This window comes from Pyrus communis, chromosome 14 (genome assembly GCF_963583255.1).
Source record: "Pyrus communis chromosome 14, drPyrComm1.1, whole genome shotgun sequence".
In the NCBI taxonomy this organism is placed as follows: Eukaryota; Viridiplantae; Streptophyta; class Magnoliopsida; order Rosales; family Rosaceae; genus Pyrus; species Pyrus communis.
In genome coordinates, this window is record NC_084816.1 from 20,309,607 (window position 1) to 20,326,396 (window position 16,790).

General features: G+C 38.5%; 3 protein-coding genes across 3 annotated transcripts; 2 read left to right on the forward strand and 1 right to left on the reverse strand.

Moving 5' to 3' along the window:
• The first annotated feature begins 3,833 nt into the window (after positions 1–3,833).
• On the forward strand, positions 3,834–10,331 carry LOC137716372 (uncharacterized). The gene is made up of 7 exons (XM_068455817.1): positions 3,834–5,855; positions 7,811–7,901; positions 8,339–8,496; positions 8,580–8,631; positions 8,705–8,787; positions 8,983–9,076; positions 9,395–10,331. The coding sequence occupies exons 1-7, from the start codon at positions 4,281–4,283 to the stop codon at positions 9,973–9,975; spliced, it is 2,634 nt and encodes an 877-aa protein (XP_068311918.1). The 5' UTR covers positions 3,834–4,280; the 3' UTR covers positions 9,976–10,331.
• An 847-nt stretch (positions 10,332–11,178) lies between these two features.
• On the forward strand, positions 11,179–13,274 carry LOC137714833 (protochlorophyllide reductase, chloroplastic). The gene is made up of 5 exons (XM_068453965.1): positions 11,179–11,336; positions 11,493–11,591; positions 11,868–12,387; positions 12,476–12,834; positions 12,922–13,274. The coding sequence occupies exons 1-5, from the start codon at positions 11,283–11,285 to the stop codon at positions 13,075–13,077; spliced, it is 1,188 nt and encodes a 395-aa protein (XP_068310066.1). The 5' UTR covers positions 11,179–11,282; the 3' UTR covers positions 13,078–13,274.
• Positions 13,256–16,568, reverse strand: LOC137714832 (lanC-like protein GCR2). Its single transcript, XM_068453964.1, has 6 exons — positions 16,270–16,568; positions 15,814–15,992; positions 14,868–14,979; positions 14,647–14,763; positions 14,244–14,558; positions 13,256–13,740 (listed from the first exon to the last, which is right to left on the reverse strand). The coding sequence occupies exons 1-6, from the start codon at positions 16,435–16,437 to the stop codon at positions 13,402–13,404; spliced, it is 1,230 nt and encodes a 409-aa protein (XP_068310065.1). The 5' UTR covers positions 16,438–16,568; the 3' UTR covers positions 13,256–13,401.
• Positions 16,569–16,790: the final 222 nt, after the last annotated feature.

Sequence of the window (16,790 nt, forward strand, 5' to 3'; positions counted from 1 at the left end):
TTTAAATAATATAATGATAATTACAAGCCATTAGTTGGTCCCAAAAGCAGTTGAAGCAAGTAGGAAAAAAAAAAAAGCATTAGGGTTGTCACCTTCACTTAACAGGAGTATTTTTACTCACCTCCCTAAACGATGATGTATACTCAACATACACCTTATTATTTGCCATGTATCTTTTCATCTAATTGTACTTAACTTTCATATTAAATGTTCATTTTTCAAATTAAAAAAAAAATAATCAAAATTATATGAAATGATACGTGACAGATGATAAGATGTAAGATAAGTATACACTATAATTCACGGTGCCGGGAAAAATGCTATCTAACTTAACAGTAATGGGCTGGACAGCATGTGATAGGTAAGGAGGACGGAGTGGTCGGCCGAAAAATAGGCTGTATATTGTTGAGTTATTAGACTGTTTGAATTTTACTGGACTTGCAGCTGAGAGAGATGTGCGTACAATTTTAGGCCCAGAAAAAGTAGCCCGTGACTAGTGGTAAACTTTTGGGTGGCATCACCATCATGTTCCCACTTTTTACCTAGTCCGCCTATCTCCATCCATCTAGAGGACCATCTTGATTTATATATTTCACCAAAATATAAATTTTCCTATTTGGTTTGAAAATTTTGGTATTTAATTTGAATGTAATTCAGTTGATTAAGAGCATTTACATCTTTACCCGAGGTCTTAGGGTTAATAACCCTTCCCCCAATACCACTTTTATAAAATAAAATAAAAACTACTTACTACTAATTGGTTCCAAAAATTAAAATTCAAGAGGAATAACAAACAAGCTTAATCTAAATGTTAATTGCAGGATGTGATAATCACACAAAGAATTTATTTTCCTACATACTTCTGTTTATTTTTTACCCTCGATTTAAATAAATCAAATAAAAACAACAATCATAATTAAATAGAAGTATGTATAGAAGGAAAAGAAGTGTATGTTATCATTTCCCTAATTGCATATGTCGTTTGTTTAAAAGAGAATGAGAGGAAAGTAGCTTGGAGAATTGTATTACAGTTTAAAATATTTACATTCTCTGTTATTTTCATTTTTCTAATTAATGAGTAACTAGCGTGCATGAGAATTGAAATATTGAACTTTAAACCTTTTTGAACAAATTAGTAACGTAGTGTCATGATTCAAATGGTTATAAACACATTATATCCCGTACTTTATAACATTAGGAAAAAAATTATTGGAATATAGAGATTAAGTTAAAAAGTGAAAGATACACATTTAAGAGTAAACGCATGTACTTGTCACATGAGACATGACTTGTATGCAAATAACATAAATCACATACTTATCAGTGATGCAACAACCAAAAGCTAAAACGTTAACTTTGGAATTCTCTTGTGAAAATAAATGTTACAAATAAAAAATAATCTTAATCATACCATAAAAAAAACAAACAAAAAGAAAGAAAGAGTTATCTTAAGTATATACTTGTACTTGTTACTTTATTTAATTTTTCTATTTAATTTATCTTATGGGGTCCATGTGCTGCCGATTTTTTTGTTTGTGATACGATATGTTTGATTAGAAAGTCGACGAAGTTTGAACTCACATTAACTTTTTTTCAAATGTGTATTGGTTAAAAAAAAAAAAAAAAGCCACCTTAATTTCAATTACATTTTTCCATGGCTATCCGTTATATTCATATTAATGGATGTAGTAACAAAGAAAAAAAATGAAAAATCAATGGCATGTAAAAAGTTTCCGGACTCCAGAAAATATTTAGCATATAGTCTAATATCTTAGTCGTTGAGGTGTTAAGTTTTCATCCATGTTCGAAACTCTTCCCCCTCTAAATTATTGTACTAGTTTTGAATCCTCTCCTTTCCCTTATTAATAATTTTAAATGACATGTAAAAAGCCAACTAAAATGATTGTTTGTTCGTGATTCATGAGTCTCTCATGGTAAATTTCCACAACAGCCAATGACAAAACAAAGAGTGTAGAAATGAGACTAGAAGATGAAGCAAACCCCGTTGGCTTTTTACTTCTTGCTACAAAAGCAAACTAGTATTTTCAAACCATAAAATAAATTGAAATTAAAAATGGTTTTACAATTTTTTTAACTACAATAATATATTTACAGTAGACTCGAGGTTTAGCTAAGCCATATAATGAGTCATCCATAATAATTGGTATCAAACTATTGCACTTAGTACTACGGCCAAATTTTGAATTTTGATACATTTTTATTTTCAATGACCTCTAAATGAAGACGTAAATTAGAGACGACTATGATAAGGACATTCTTATTTAAAACCTCTCTATGTGTTTATATGCGAAGAAAAAAAAAGTGTGAAAGTTATTCACTCAAATATTACTCACACTAGCTACCTTTGTTTTTCATCTATGTAAAACATGCAAAATTAGAACAACGATCTTTCAATTATTTTGCATATTTAGTTATTTAAGTTTTGAGTACTCAGATGTGATGCATGACATTTTAGTCTTTCCAATCACTTTTGAAATTTTTTTTGTCCATTTGACGGAATTGTGTGATTGTGGTTCAATTTGTTGTGTATATTACTCCAATCATTGGGTTTAATTCAATGATTAGGACTAGATATGAATATATTAAGTGATTAAGGGTCAATTTGGAGTATATTAAGTGATTAACCCTACAACATCTTATTAGCTTCCACACAACACCGATTTCATTTCATTACTTTCCTTTCTTCAAAATGATAGCCCAATTTCCCACTATTTTATTCTTAAAACCTAACTCTAAATCTAATTTTGAAATTTGGTGTTTGAAGTTTTGAGATTGTGGTGGCCGATTAATTCACGTATAATAATATCGGTGGTGAATAATAAGTTTATTTTCTTTAGGAAAGTGTTATTAGCACTCCAAAAATCTCATTCTACACTCCTTACAAACGTATTTTTCTTTTCTAATACAGGAAGTTTGGAATGTAGAATTAAATTTTTGAAGTGCTAATAACAATTCATTTCTTTTTATATTACTTAATAAAACGTGCATTCTGCAAAATGACGTTGACGGCAGCCACTGTCAACAGGTTCAAGGTGTGGCAATTCTTGTCTGGGCAGTCCAACGGGCTACAGCAGCAACCTAATTGTCACCTTGATTTTGGACCGATGGACCTCATTTAGTTTGATTGGGAGAAATTTCTACCATTGAAAGAGTGCCACAGTGAACGCCTCCATGTGAGAAAAACACATGATCGTATCGTTGGCCAATGCCTATATGTGAGAAAGTAATAAAAACCATAATTGTATCTTTTGGACAAAGGGTACATTTTTCTTTAATTGCTATTTTGTAGATTTTTAGTGATAAGTAGTGTGATGTGAAATTATTTTTGGTAAAAATGAGTAGTATTTTTTTTGTTGTTGTAGGCAAATCGCATAAAGTCTGTTAAGACATACTAAGGGTTCGTTTAACAAGCGTTTTTTAATAACTAAAAGCGTTTATGGACAAAATGTATTTGGGACTGAACCTTAGTATAAATGCAAGTTAATTCTAAAAAAAAACATTTGAAGTGCTTTCAGTAAGAAGCATATAACTGATATTTTTAGCAGGAAGCACTTTAAATGCTTTAGAGTCTAAAAATATTTTCAACAATTTAAAAACACTTGCTAAACAAGCCCTAAATCCGACAATTTTCCTCCGTTACCCCAAATTTATTTGCAATCCCATCCGTTTCAAAATTAAAATCAAAAGTCTCCAATCCAAACGTTCCCTTTCCCACTTTCTCACCCATTTTCCTTTTTATCAGAAAAATAAAAACCAACTCCCGCAAGAAAATCCCCCTCCTCTCCCCTCCCCCTCTCTCCTCTCTCCATACACACTGATACACACACAACAACAAAGCTCCCACAAGAAAATCCCTCTCTCCTCCCCTCCCTCTCTCTCTCCTCTCTTTCTCCTCTCTCTCTCTCTCTACACTGATACACGCACAACAACATCAACAACATCAACAACATTGCTCAAGACCCAACCCAAACCAACCAAGCAGCATGGGGCTTCGTTCCCCCACTCTCTCTCTCTCCTCCCGTAATCGGATCTGATTCACAACCCGAAACCCGTACACTTCCACACCCGTCTCTAGTCCGATCCCATCAAATTCCCACCCCACTTTCTCGGTTTCTCCCAACCCAACAAACGAATCCGCCTATTGGAACATAACCCACCACGAAACGGCGCCGTTTCTGCCGCACCCGGGTCGGATCCGATCGGCGCCGACGAAATTTCTCCGGCATTTTAATTACCCAAATGGGAATGCCCAGTAAACGATGAGCAGAGCCGGAGAGGAAGAAGACAAAGACAGCGAGTGCTTCTACGAGTCCCTCGATCGCATTGTCTCCTCCTCTTGTTCTTGTTCAACATCGAACTCCGACTCCGAGGCCGACCCCGACCCGATTCCGAATTATGCCGTACCCAAATTCCCAATGGGCGCCACCACCAAGTACGACGTTTGGATCTCCGAGCCTTCCTCCATCTCCGAACGCCGGTCTAAACTCCTCACCGAAATGGGTCTCACCGGCGACCCGGTCCTGACCCGGGCCAAGCCTCAACTGGGTTTTGCCGGTGAGTTCGGGCGGTCGGTCTCGTCGGATTATTTGATCAATGAAGTGAAATCCGACGGTGGTGGCGTTAATAGCATCGTCCGCTCCAAATCCGACGGCAGCGATCAGTGTAATAACGCTTGTTCTACTTCATCTGTTTCTTCTCCCCCAATTCTTTCGATTCGTTGTGGTTCTGGCGAGGCACAGACCGAGCCTGAACCCGAAACCGGTTCATTTGTAAATAGAAATACAAAATCTTTGGTTTATAAATCTTCAAGTGGTAAAAGCAACTCATCTCCGCCGCCGAATAAGCCGCCTTCCGGCAAGCACTCGAGGAGGGTAGACGAGATTCAAAGCGATTTGAAGGCGGAGGAGGAGTTGTATTGCAATGGCTTTGTTAATGTTAGTGAAAGTGATGCTAACAATGTTGCCCAAGTGTGTACTATTAGGAACCTTGATAATGGGAAAGAGTTTGTTGTGAATGAGATTAGGGAAGATGGAATGTGGAACAAGCTTAAGGAAGTGGGTACCGGAAAGCAGTTGACCATGGAGGAGTTTGAGATGAGTGTCGGGCATTCACCTATTGTTCAAGAACTGATGAGGAGGCAGAATGTGGAGGAGGGTCATAAGGATGGTTCCGAGACCAATGCCAATGGGGGGAATGGTGGGGTTTCGAAGTTGAAGAAGAAAGGAGGTTGGTTAAAGAGCATCAAGAGTGTCGCGATCACCATGACAGGTCATAAGGATAGGCGGAGTAGCGATGAGAGGGACACATCATCGGAGAAAGGTGGTCGGAGGTCGAGCTCTGCCACAGATGATAGCCAGGATGTGTCATTTCATGGGCCGGAGAGGGTGAGGGTGAAGCAGTATGGGAAGTCATGTAAGGAGGTCACTGCATTGTTCAAGAGTCAGGAGATTCATGCGCATACCGGGTCGATTTGGAGTATCAAGTTTAGTTTGGATGGAAAATACTTGGCCAGTGCCGGTGAGGATTGCGTGATTCATATTTGGCAGGTAATGCAGAGTGAAAGGAAGGGTGACCTATTGATGGAGAAATCAGAAGATAGCAATTTAACCATGTTGTTGTTTGCCAATGGATCACCAGAACCATGTTCAGTCTCGCCGAAAGTGGACAACCATGTGGAAAAAAAGAGGAGAGGGAGGTCGTCTATCAGTCGAAAGTCTGTAAGTTTGGACCATTATGTGATTCCAGAGACTGTGTTTGCACTTTCAGAGAAACCCATTTATTCATTCGAAGGGCATCTGGATGATGTGCTTGACCTCTCTTGGTCCAAGTCGCAGGTTAGTTACTGTTCTGGTGTTCTGTTTGCTTGGATTTATCTTTTCGACTTTTACCCTCCACAGGTTACATTATTATTTGTATGATCTGTAATGTTGGATGAATTTGATGAATTTGAACAGATGTTATTTTATTGTCTTGTGATCCGATCATCCGAGGACACTTTTGTCTGCCTAGTGATCTAATTGACATTTACCTACCACTTTCTAGCCTAATATTATGTTATTCTTTTTGGTTTTGGTTTTCTACTCACATGGAGAGGGATATATGAATTGAGTCGTATAAAATGTTCAAGAGGATAGATTTAACAGACGCTACAGATTACGTTGTGTCGTGATAAAATTAAAATCTCTGGATAATTTTTCTATTAGTTTTATTAATTTAGATGAACTTCAAAAAATGTAGTGCTTTGTTTTTTAACTGTACCTTTTAGGTACTTTGTTCTGGGCACCTTAAATATGGTGAACTGCTTTGTTAAGTTTCTACGAAGAGAGAATAAATCATGGATACTTTTACAGAAATTGGACAAGTCAATGGGGATTAAAAGTCACAGTAGAAATTTCGGGAATGATCACTGATCTGGTCCTGGAAGTGTCGGGTGCTAGTTTAACCATACTCTAGTACATATGCTGTTCATATAAGCACTTGCAGGATGAGTGCACTAATGTATCTTGGTTTACCTGAGTAGATGTCAGATAAATGAATGAAATATTTGACTATACCACATGAGTGTCGTGTCAATGAAGAAATCCATTATCCTAGCTGCTCCAATTGTATAAAAATTTGTTAACTCCTTTCTCTTTTTATCTGTATTTGAACTTACACAATTGTTTTCTTGAGCTTTTAGAACTGCATATTTTAGTTGCATGTTATAGTCCTACTGTGGAAAGTTTAAAAATTTTAAGTGGATAAAAAACAATTTTGGAATACTCCTGGTTATTTCATGGAATAATGGACATCATAGTTGTAAAGGCTAGGTTCTGTTTTGGAAATAGACTGTCACTTAGATATGCCAATTGACATTGACCGTTGAGATTCTGTAAGTTAAAAGATTTCGTTAAAGAAGACACTGAAAGCTAGGGAAGCCAGAAATAAGCCAAATTAAAATGCAAAGTTGAAGGGGGGCTTTAATGGTTGATGGTGAGGAAAGATGTTTTTAGCGGGTAACTGCATGGGATGGTTTGTTAAATTCCTCACGTCATCAGAGATAGAATAAGAGAGAGAATCTTCATTGAAATTAAGGCTCTTGCACTGGGTTAGTGCACTGACAAGTTTGTCATTTAAAGTCTTATGAGTGCTCTTTTCTTGGAGTGGATTCAGATTGGTCATTTTCTGCGCCTGCCAGGTTTGTGAAGGTGAAAGAGGGGAGGGGATGATGCTGTTAGTATCATTTCGAGGCATGCGCGGAAATTAAATCAGTGCAATTTCTGCACACTGCCTTTTGGTAAGGCCCTAAGGGTTATCTAGTTGATCCAAAGGTGGGGAGAGGGAATTGGCTGTAATCGGGCATTGTAAATTGTTTTGTAGAAACTGATGCTTTCGACCTTATATCAGTCTTCAAATATAGCATAGTATTCAGATGTTAGTATTCCACTATGATTTGTTCGCCAACTTTTGATTATTTTGAGATTCATTAACTTTTTTAAATTATTACCCTAAAAATTTTCTGGGGGCCAAAAAAACTCAAAAGTCTTATTGATTTGTTGTGCATGTATTGTCCTCTCATTTTCTTGTTATCAAATGTAAATTTCTTTATGTTATATATTGCAATCAAGTCATTCTTAGTAGTTTGTGTAGAAAGATAGAGGTAGCTTGATTTGAATGGTGGTGCGATCTCAATATAAGCTTTACATATGGCAATAATGTGGACATTTTTTTGTTTTTCAGTTATTTTTCTTGTTGCATAATGTCTAAATATGATTCCTTTTTGTTCCTGTTCTCCCCCTCCTTTGTTCAGCACCTGCTCTCATCTTCAATGGACAAAACCGTGCGCCTCTGGCACTTGGCTAGCAAGACTTGCCTGAAGATATTTTCACATAGTGACTATGGTAAATATATTTGGTCTGTATTTCAACTTTGCTCTACAATTGTGGTTGGCTTCTACTTGAACAACTGTTGTATATAAAGGGGTTAATTTGCACACATCTTATATCAGGGGTTATAAAAGCACCAACAAGTCAAGTACATACCTTTGATATCAGGAAAAGGATAGTTTATGAATCTTAAAAAAAGTAAGATCTAAATGAGTCGAGTATGACTATTTGATTCTTGGCTCAAGTGTAAGGGGTTGGAAGGGGGGATTTGTTAGATCCTAGGTTCAGATCTTGCAAGTAATTTTGTTTAATATTAGTGTCTGAATTCTTATAATATGATATTTTTAACCTTTTTCTGAAAGATGTTATAAATGTACAAGTGATATGGATATTATCACCCATCACCGGTCATTTGTTTCTAAAAACTTTATTTTGCTTGAACCTTGATGCAGTAACTTGTATCCAGTTCAACCCTGTTGATGATAGGTACTTCATTAGTGGGTCACTTGATGCCAAGGTTCGCATTTGGAGTATCCCTGATCGTCAAGTGGTTGATTGGAATGATCTGCACGAGATGGTCACTGCTGCTTGCTACACTCCTGATGGTCAGGTTGGGCTCAAACTTTCGTTATTGTTTATATGTATTGTGTTAGTATTGTTCGTAGCTTAATAAACTTTTGTTCATATCTGAAGGGCGCCCTAGTTGGTTCATACAAAGGTAGCTGCCGTTTATACAACACATCTGGTACAATTCTCTCTCTCTCTCTCTCCATGACATCCATGTGCATGCAGCTAATGAATTTTTCCAAAATTACCAGAGAACAAGTTGCAACAGAAAAGCCAAATTAATTTGCAGAACAAGAAAAAGAAATCCCATCACAAGAAAATTACAGGTTTTCAGGTAACGAGTTGGCTTGATTCGCTTTGCTTCTGTGTAGATGATACTTTTAGCGATGAAATTGGGAGATAAACCTTATTCCTTTATACCATTATAACGTAGGGGCCGTTTTCCCTTCTTGTAATTTTTATTCTTTGATTACTTTGAGCTGCAAGATTGTTGGATTCGTTACTGTTGCTGACTAGTTTTGCTTGACAGTTTGCACCAGGAAGTTCATCAGAAGTATTGATTACATCTGCAGATTCACGAATCAGAGTTGTTGACGGTGTTGATCTGGTTCACAAGTTCAAGGGTAAGCGCATATGTTCTATGATTTTCTTTATATGTTAATTTTTCGATTTCAAATTCAATTCATGAATTTTGTCATTTAAATTCAATATAGTTGATCAAGATGATGGTGGTACTATATGTTATAAATTAACTGTCAAACTTATAACAGTTTCATTCTAGCTTACTTCATTCCAGCAGGTTTGATGTTCTCATAAGATTGCAAAACATAAGCTCTTAGATTTGTTACCCAAGTTTATGTTAGCATTAAGATGTGTTTTCTGGGCAATAATTTAATGATAATGCTGTCTTCTAGATCCGTTAAGATGTGTTTTTTTGACAGGATTTCGGAACGCAAATAGCCAAATCTCAGCTGCCCTCACAGCAAATGGTAGATATGTGGTATCTGCTAGTGAGGATTCTCATGTATATATATGGAAACATGAAGCTGATTCCCGCCCTAGCAGAAGCAAAAGTGTCAGAGTCACACGCTCCTATGAGCATTTCCATTGTCAAGATGTATCAGTGGCCATCCCTTGGCCTGGAATGGCTGATTTATGGGGTTTACAAGATTCAGAACGGAATGGTCCTGACGAGGTTTCCACCGAAAATCACCCCCCTACACCTGTTGAGGCGGCTAATTCCAACAACGAGGGTTCACGATCAGCATCTGGTTGCACCAGTAGCCCTCTCCACGGAACAATTTCAAGTGCATCCAACAGTTACTTCTTTGATAGAATTTCGGCAACATGGCCGGAGGAAAAACTTCTTCTAGCTACCAGGAACCGAAGCCCACGTGTTAGTTTTGATTTCACCAACGGGTTCAGCCAAAACATGTCAGCCTGGGGTATGGTGATTGTAACTGCCGGCCTTCGAGGTGAAATTAGAACTTTCCTAAATTTTGGGTTGCCGATTCGGATCTAAGGGGGCCAAATAAATGGAACCGTAGATCATGGGGGGAAGATGAGTTGATAATTCTGCAAGGAGCCAGTCCATTTTTCCCTTTTGGCAAAATGTGTACAGGGAGAGAATTTGGTGAGATTTGTAATATTAGAGCGTTCCAATTGTTTCCTTGTGCTTGTGCCCGTCGGACGTGGACTTCAGTACGAGGGCCAGTCTGACCGGGCAACAAGAAAGAAAAATAGATATGTCGAAAAAGAAAAAACAAAAAACTACACCGTGAATTTAGCAACCGATGAATTTCTGTAGTCGGAAAATTGTAGAGTTATGAGATGGGAAAAGCTTATTGAATTTAGAAATGAAAATTCTTTTACATTTTATTTGCTCGGATCTTGATTTCTCTTTCTTCCCAATGTTGATAGTTCTAGGCCTATAACATTCTTGCATTCCAAGTAATCAAAGAAATTTAGATCTCTTTATCATCAGATTCCTCACAGAGGCAAACATAACCGCTAATGGGCCATTGTTTAACTTGGGTCAGAGTCCAACTACAACCATAGGCCCAAGTCCTTAGGTTAGCCAACTTTAGGCCCACATTGTCTCTGCCAAAAGTCCCCACAAAAAGTGGGCCCACACAACTTGTCATAATATCCTAAAAATCCAGAAATTTCACCCAGAATCCAAAGCAAAACTTGTGGCAGGGGGATGTCAGTCAGGCTCGTGGTTAGATAGAAATTGAAATGTTTCTGTAAGTTTTTTCGGTTCTTGAAAAAAGTAGATAACCGTAGATTGCCACCAGTTGTCTCTGTAAATATCTTTTCTTATAATCCCATGTTTAGGAAAAGAAGGAAGTAAATTTGAGTAATTTCTCTGTATTTGGAACACGGTCATACGTAGTTACTATTTCACTTGCTTCGTAACATGTCAATAGGGTTTAAAGTTAATCTTTCGTAGATTGTGACCTATCAACGTTATCGTAGATGCATACCTTTATTATAATACATGAAATAATACTTCACGTGATTTGTGTTTCTGGTATACGTTAAATTTTTTCCGAAAAGAAAGATATAAAACAAATATCAAAAGGAAATCCAGTCCTCACAACCTCAATGGTTGCTTGAAATCGATGTGGCAAACTCACATGCTGCTAATTATCTTATCCTCTTTGCCCACTGTATATCCGAAGTGTGCCTAAACGACTATATTTAATACAAACTGGTTGTTTCCTTTTCAAAGTAGTTGAGCACCCACCATCTCTCACTCTCCTCTTCCTCACTCACTCACCTGTGAGAAACATCAGAGAAAACCCAACTAAAAAAATCTAAGAATTAATGGCTCTTCAGGCTGCTTCTGTGGTTTCTTCTGCTTTCTCTGTCCCCAAAGAGGTTCGTTTTTTATCGGTTTCTTTGTTGTACTCAGAAGAGCTAATATCGCCTAATCCTAGTTTCTTATTCCAAGAAACTTTTCTTCTCGTTGTTATCGACCAAGATGCTAATGGGGTTTCATTTGATTTATTTTCTTGCAATTTTGTTTTTTCTCAGGGAAAGTCAGGTGCTTCTTTCAAGGATTCGAGTCTGTTCGGAGTATCTTTCTCGGAAAATCTCAAGGCGAATTTCAGCTCTGTTGCATTAAGCTGCAAGGTAGGAAAATACTACCATTCTACTCTTCTTCTGCACAACACAAAATGTGTTTCTTCTTGTTGCAAAAACAAAAACTGACTTAGAATTATACGAATAGAGCATGCTATAGTGCAATTAGTTAAAAAACACTTCTGCTTATAAGCGCTTTTAGCAGAAGCACATCAAAATTTTAGTAAAAACCCAAGTGCTATCACAACCGATAATCACTTTAAATTGTTTCTGTTAAGACTTTTAGTCACTCTGGAAGCACTTCCAAACGTGCTATTTTGATTACAGAGAGAATTCAAGGCAGTGAGAGCACAGACAACAGCAACAGAAAGCCCATTAATCAGTAAGGGAACATCAGAGGGGAAGAAGACTCTAAGAAAGGGCAGTGTGATTGTCACCGGTGCCTCCTCCGGACTCGGTCTAGCAACGGCCAAGTCTTTAGCCGAATCCGGAAAATGGCATGTAATTATGGCCTGCAGGGATTTCCTCAAGACTGAAAGAGCTGCCAAGGCAGCTGGCATGCCCAAGGAAAACTACACCATTATGCATCTAGACCTCGCTTCGCTCGACAGCGTGCGCCAATTTGTTGATAACTTCAGGCGTTCTGAGAGGCCTCTTGATGTGCTTGTGTGTAATGCTGCTGTTTATCAGCCAACCGCTAAAGAACCTTCATTCACTGCTGAGGGATTCGAACTCAGTGTTGGGACTAACCATCTCGGACACTTCCTTCTTTCGCGGTTGCTGCTGGAAGATTTGAACAAATCCGACTACCCATCAAAGAGACTCATCATTGTTGGCTCAATTACAGGTACTTGATTTGAATGAAGCATGTTCTTCCAAAAATATGTGCTGTTGTTTGTAGAATGTGTAATAAAGTTTGTGTTGTTGCTTTTCAGGGAACACGAACACCTTAGCCGGAAATGTACCTCCAAAAGCCAACCTAGGGGACTTGAGGGGACTTGCAGGAGGCTTAAACGGTCTAAACAGCTCAGCCATGATCGACGGTGGAGACTTTGACGGTGCCAAGGCCTACAAGGACAGCAAAGTCTGCAACATGCTCACAATGCAAGAGTTCCACAGGCGCTACCATGAGGAGACCGGGATAACATTTGCTTCCCTTTACCCAGGCTGCATTGCCACGACCGGTTTGTTCAGGGAGCACATTCCCTTGTTCAGGCTTCTGTTCCCTCCATTCCAAAAGTACATCACCAAGGGCTACGTCTCAGAAGATGAAGCCGGAAAGAGACTTGCTCAGGTAAGAACTTGTGCTTGACAATGGTGCATTCTGTTTTTCGATCTCTCTTGTGCATGAACTCATTTGCTTGCTGCTGATCACTCTCAGGTTGTGAGCGACCCGAGCTTGACGAAGTCGGGAGTCTACTGGAGCTGGAACAAGAATTCGGCTTCCTTCGAGAACCAACTGTCCCAAGAAGCTAGTGACGTGGAGAAGGCTCGCAGGGTGTGGGAAGTCAGTGAGAAGCTTGTGGGTTTGGCCTAAGTATAGAAGCTTGATGTTCTTGTCGACCAGCATTTTGCCTCGGAGGAGGAGGATGTCGCCCGAGATCAGGTCCATTTGGGGAGTGCAGAGTTTGAAATTGAAGCTGTACTGTCATAGACAATTTTTCTCATGTGGATGAATAGTGTTAGTAACAAATGAGAATAAAAGCACTCACCTCTGTTGCAAAATGCAGATCATACTTCTTGTTACAAGTTTAACATTTTACTCTTATTTACTTCAAATATTTACAAAACAAAAGTTTCAGAATGTCGTAAAGAAGTAAATATCAACCATTTACTTCTAGCTTTTTACATGGCTAGTAACTTAAAGCTCATAAGCAGGAAACCGTGCTTCAGACGGTTCAGTCATGTCCAAAAGGAGATGAGCCATTCCACCAATACCTTCGAATAAAGAATAAGGCCGATCACCTCCATGCATCGTACCCTCTGATATGAGTCTTAAGGCTCTATCGTGTAAAAAGCAAGCAAATGCTTTGGCCCTGTACCAGTATTCCACCTTACCCGTTAACCGGTAGAGTGAAAGAAACACATAGGTGTTCCCACTGATGCCATGACAAATGCCAACTCGCTTCAGCAGACCCCGGTTCCACACCACCTCCCCTGCATCTATAGCAGCTTGCAGGAACTCTTGATCTCCGAAAACCTAATGAAATCAATAGACTAATGAGTAAGCTGCATTGAAAATTCACCATATGTATTATTAAGTTGAAGAAGGTATCCAGTGCATATAACCATAAAACAAAAAAGATCGCATGTTTTGGACTGCAAATCATGTCCATGAAAGCAATAAATTGACGTATCTTCTTATCCACTAAAAGAAAAACGTATTTTACTAAAGTCACCAACAGAATCTGTTGGCAATATACCAACCATTTTCAACTCATTTTGTATCATTTCCATTTTCAATAACATCGAAAACAAAAGAACAAATCTGTAGATCCAAAAGTAAAGTGAGAGTTTCTCAAGTCATTTTGCTATGCAGCACCCCGAACCACTAAAGGAGAATAAATAAATAGAAAAATAATCCTTTCCAGTCTCATAATAATTATTGCAAAATCAGTTATTCACCTCTAATTTACCACAAAACTACAATATCCAAATTTTGTCCGACAAGTTTTCGTAAGAAATAAGTCAGATTATAATTACCTCAGCTGCTCTCAGAAGTGTAAGAGCAACTCCTGGAGCACCATGGCACCAGTGCACAAGACGGTCTGATTCACTTCCTTCACTTGAAGGAAAGTTGCCGCTTGGAAAACGATTCTTAATCATGTAACGCAGAGTACCTTTGACATCCTCCACCTCATCAGGTTTCAGTTCTGTGCTCATCAAAACATACATAATACCTGCTAATCCATGGGCAGCACCCCAGTATTTCTTTCCATGCCACTCATACATCAATGAGCTTCGTCCCTTCTTGGCCAATTGTCTACCAGCCTTGATAATTTCATCCACAACTGATCTCTACACAAATTGATTGGGGAATAAATGGATAATCAATTCAGTCCATTTAAGACCAATCTGAAGAATAGTTTAAGCACAAATGTCTTACCATGCGAGTAGTAGAAATTGTCCCATTTCCAATATGCTTGTTCAAAAAGGAACAGGCCCATAAGAACCCAGCTCTCCCGTATAATAACTCATTTGGAAGATCACTAGACAGCTTGATCTGCTCGTAAGCAAAATAGAATGTCAAGAGAGGCAAACATACAAAGGGCAACTCTCAAGAAGAACAAGTCTTAAGCGCAGGAAGCAAGTGATACTATCAACCACCTCTTTGAATTTTGATATGTAGCGGTCAAGTAACATTTTATCACCAGTATGCTTTGCAACAACAGCACCAAGGGCACAGACGCCAGCCCGCCCACATATGAATGACACACGCCTGCAAGCCCATGCAGTACATAACAAGGCTATGAAGTCAAATTACTCAATTCCCCAAAGGCCAAGCCAGAACTGAAACAACATAAGGTAATTGTACAAGCACACAACTATTACCCATGGTCGGTAAGCTACATTAAACAGCAATTAGAAGTATCACTTTCTACATGTTCTTAAACTTTAAAACTGATACCGATCCAAATTTGGTGAAAAGAGTTCTTTCTACCAACACATATATTAGGTCTGATATTTCCAACGCATCTGACATTCAAATAACAGTTTCAGTTGAGATTACATGCTTGTGTCCAAAGAGAAGCTAACAAGGATTGAACCAATAACTGAGCACAGGTTTTAATCCGATTTTAAAGTTACCACTGACTTACTAAGCTACTGAAGAAATCAGAGAGATGAAGAAGACTATCTTAATAAGTGAAAGAATTACTGATACAATCGATATGAGGCATTGAGGCCTCAACTTCTATCCACCTCAGTCAAACGAATTTAACAGAAATCTAACAACTCCAACATAAAAACAATAAGCTCGCAGCTAACTAGTTGAGCTATGATTTGGTACTGCTTCTAAGAGGGCAAGTTAGCACACCGAGCGAGGTGCAAAATTTCAGCCACCGAAGCAAACCAACAACTGAAACACAGACATTGTTTATCGACAGTTTGCATTTCACACTTGGCAAACTAAAAAAAAAAAATCCAGACCAAACTCAACTTCACAACAACTAAAAGAGCCAAAATTCCCTCTACATATTTCACAAACAAGCAATTCAAATGAGCACGCATCATTGCGTGTGTCTACGGAGTTAGACAAACATAGAGAGAGTACCTGGAACCCGTAGAAGCAGAATCACATGCCTTAACAATCTCAGAGCACAATTTAAGATCGCTCTCATTCTTTGTAACTTGGTAAGCCTTGAAGGCCAAGAAAGCAGTCCCAAGAGCCCCTGTGTACAAACTATAATCTTCCACACGCTTTCCACCCAAACCCCACGTCTGCCTCATGACCTACAACCCCAACAAACACAAAACCTAAACCAAATCGCTTACAAAAAAAAGTACTTCTCGATACATAAATATACAAAAACCCCAAATTTATTTATAATAATAATAAAAAAAATAAATGAATAAAACAGATCCTTCTTGGTTGGAGCCTCTAAAATCTCCAATTACCAACAACCCACAAACCCAAAACCCATAATTCGCATGTGGGGTTCTATAAAATCACAAACTAGACAACAATTATGCCAGAAATTGAATGAAATTAATCATCTTTTGTGAGTACCGTTTCTTTGAGGTCCAAAGCAGAGCTCTTGAGTATGTCGGAAAGTGTTCTGTAAGGAAGGTGGAGGAGGTTTGTTAGCGAGTCTTTGGGGCTTTCGGACGCTGCCGCGTCCGGTGGTGGCTCTGCCAAGAAGTCTGGCATTTCGTTCGGGAAAAATCGGTCGGCCATTTCTCTCTCCGCGCACACAAACAAACACGAGAGTGAGAAGTCACGTTACTCTGTTTACTCGGGTTCACTGCATCCGGTGAAAAGCGGCGATGGAGCTCTCTCGAACTAGTAACACGTGTTTAAGCTGCCGCTTTTTAGGATGTAAGACTCTCTCCCCTTATTTTCATTCCCTTATCTCCCTTACTCTCATATTTTACTTTCATCTTATTATCTTCATAAAAAAAAAATTAATATAAGATATTAACGTGATTTAACTGTAACCATTTAAAAAAAATGAGGATAAGAATAGAGAGAATAGGAGGGGAGAGATCCCCTCCACTGCTTTGTTGGCGTTTGGTTCGCGGTTGTTCTGG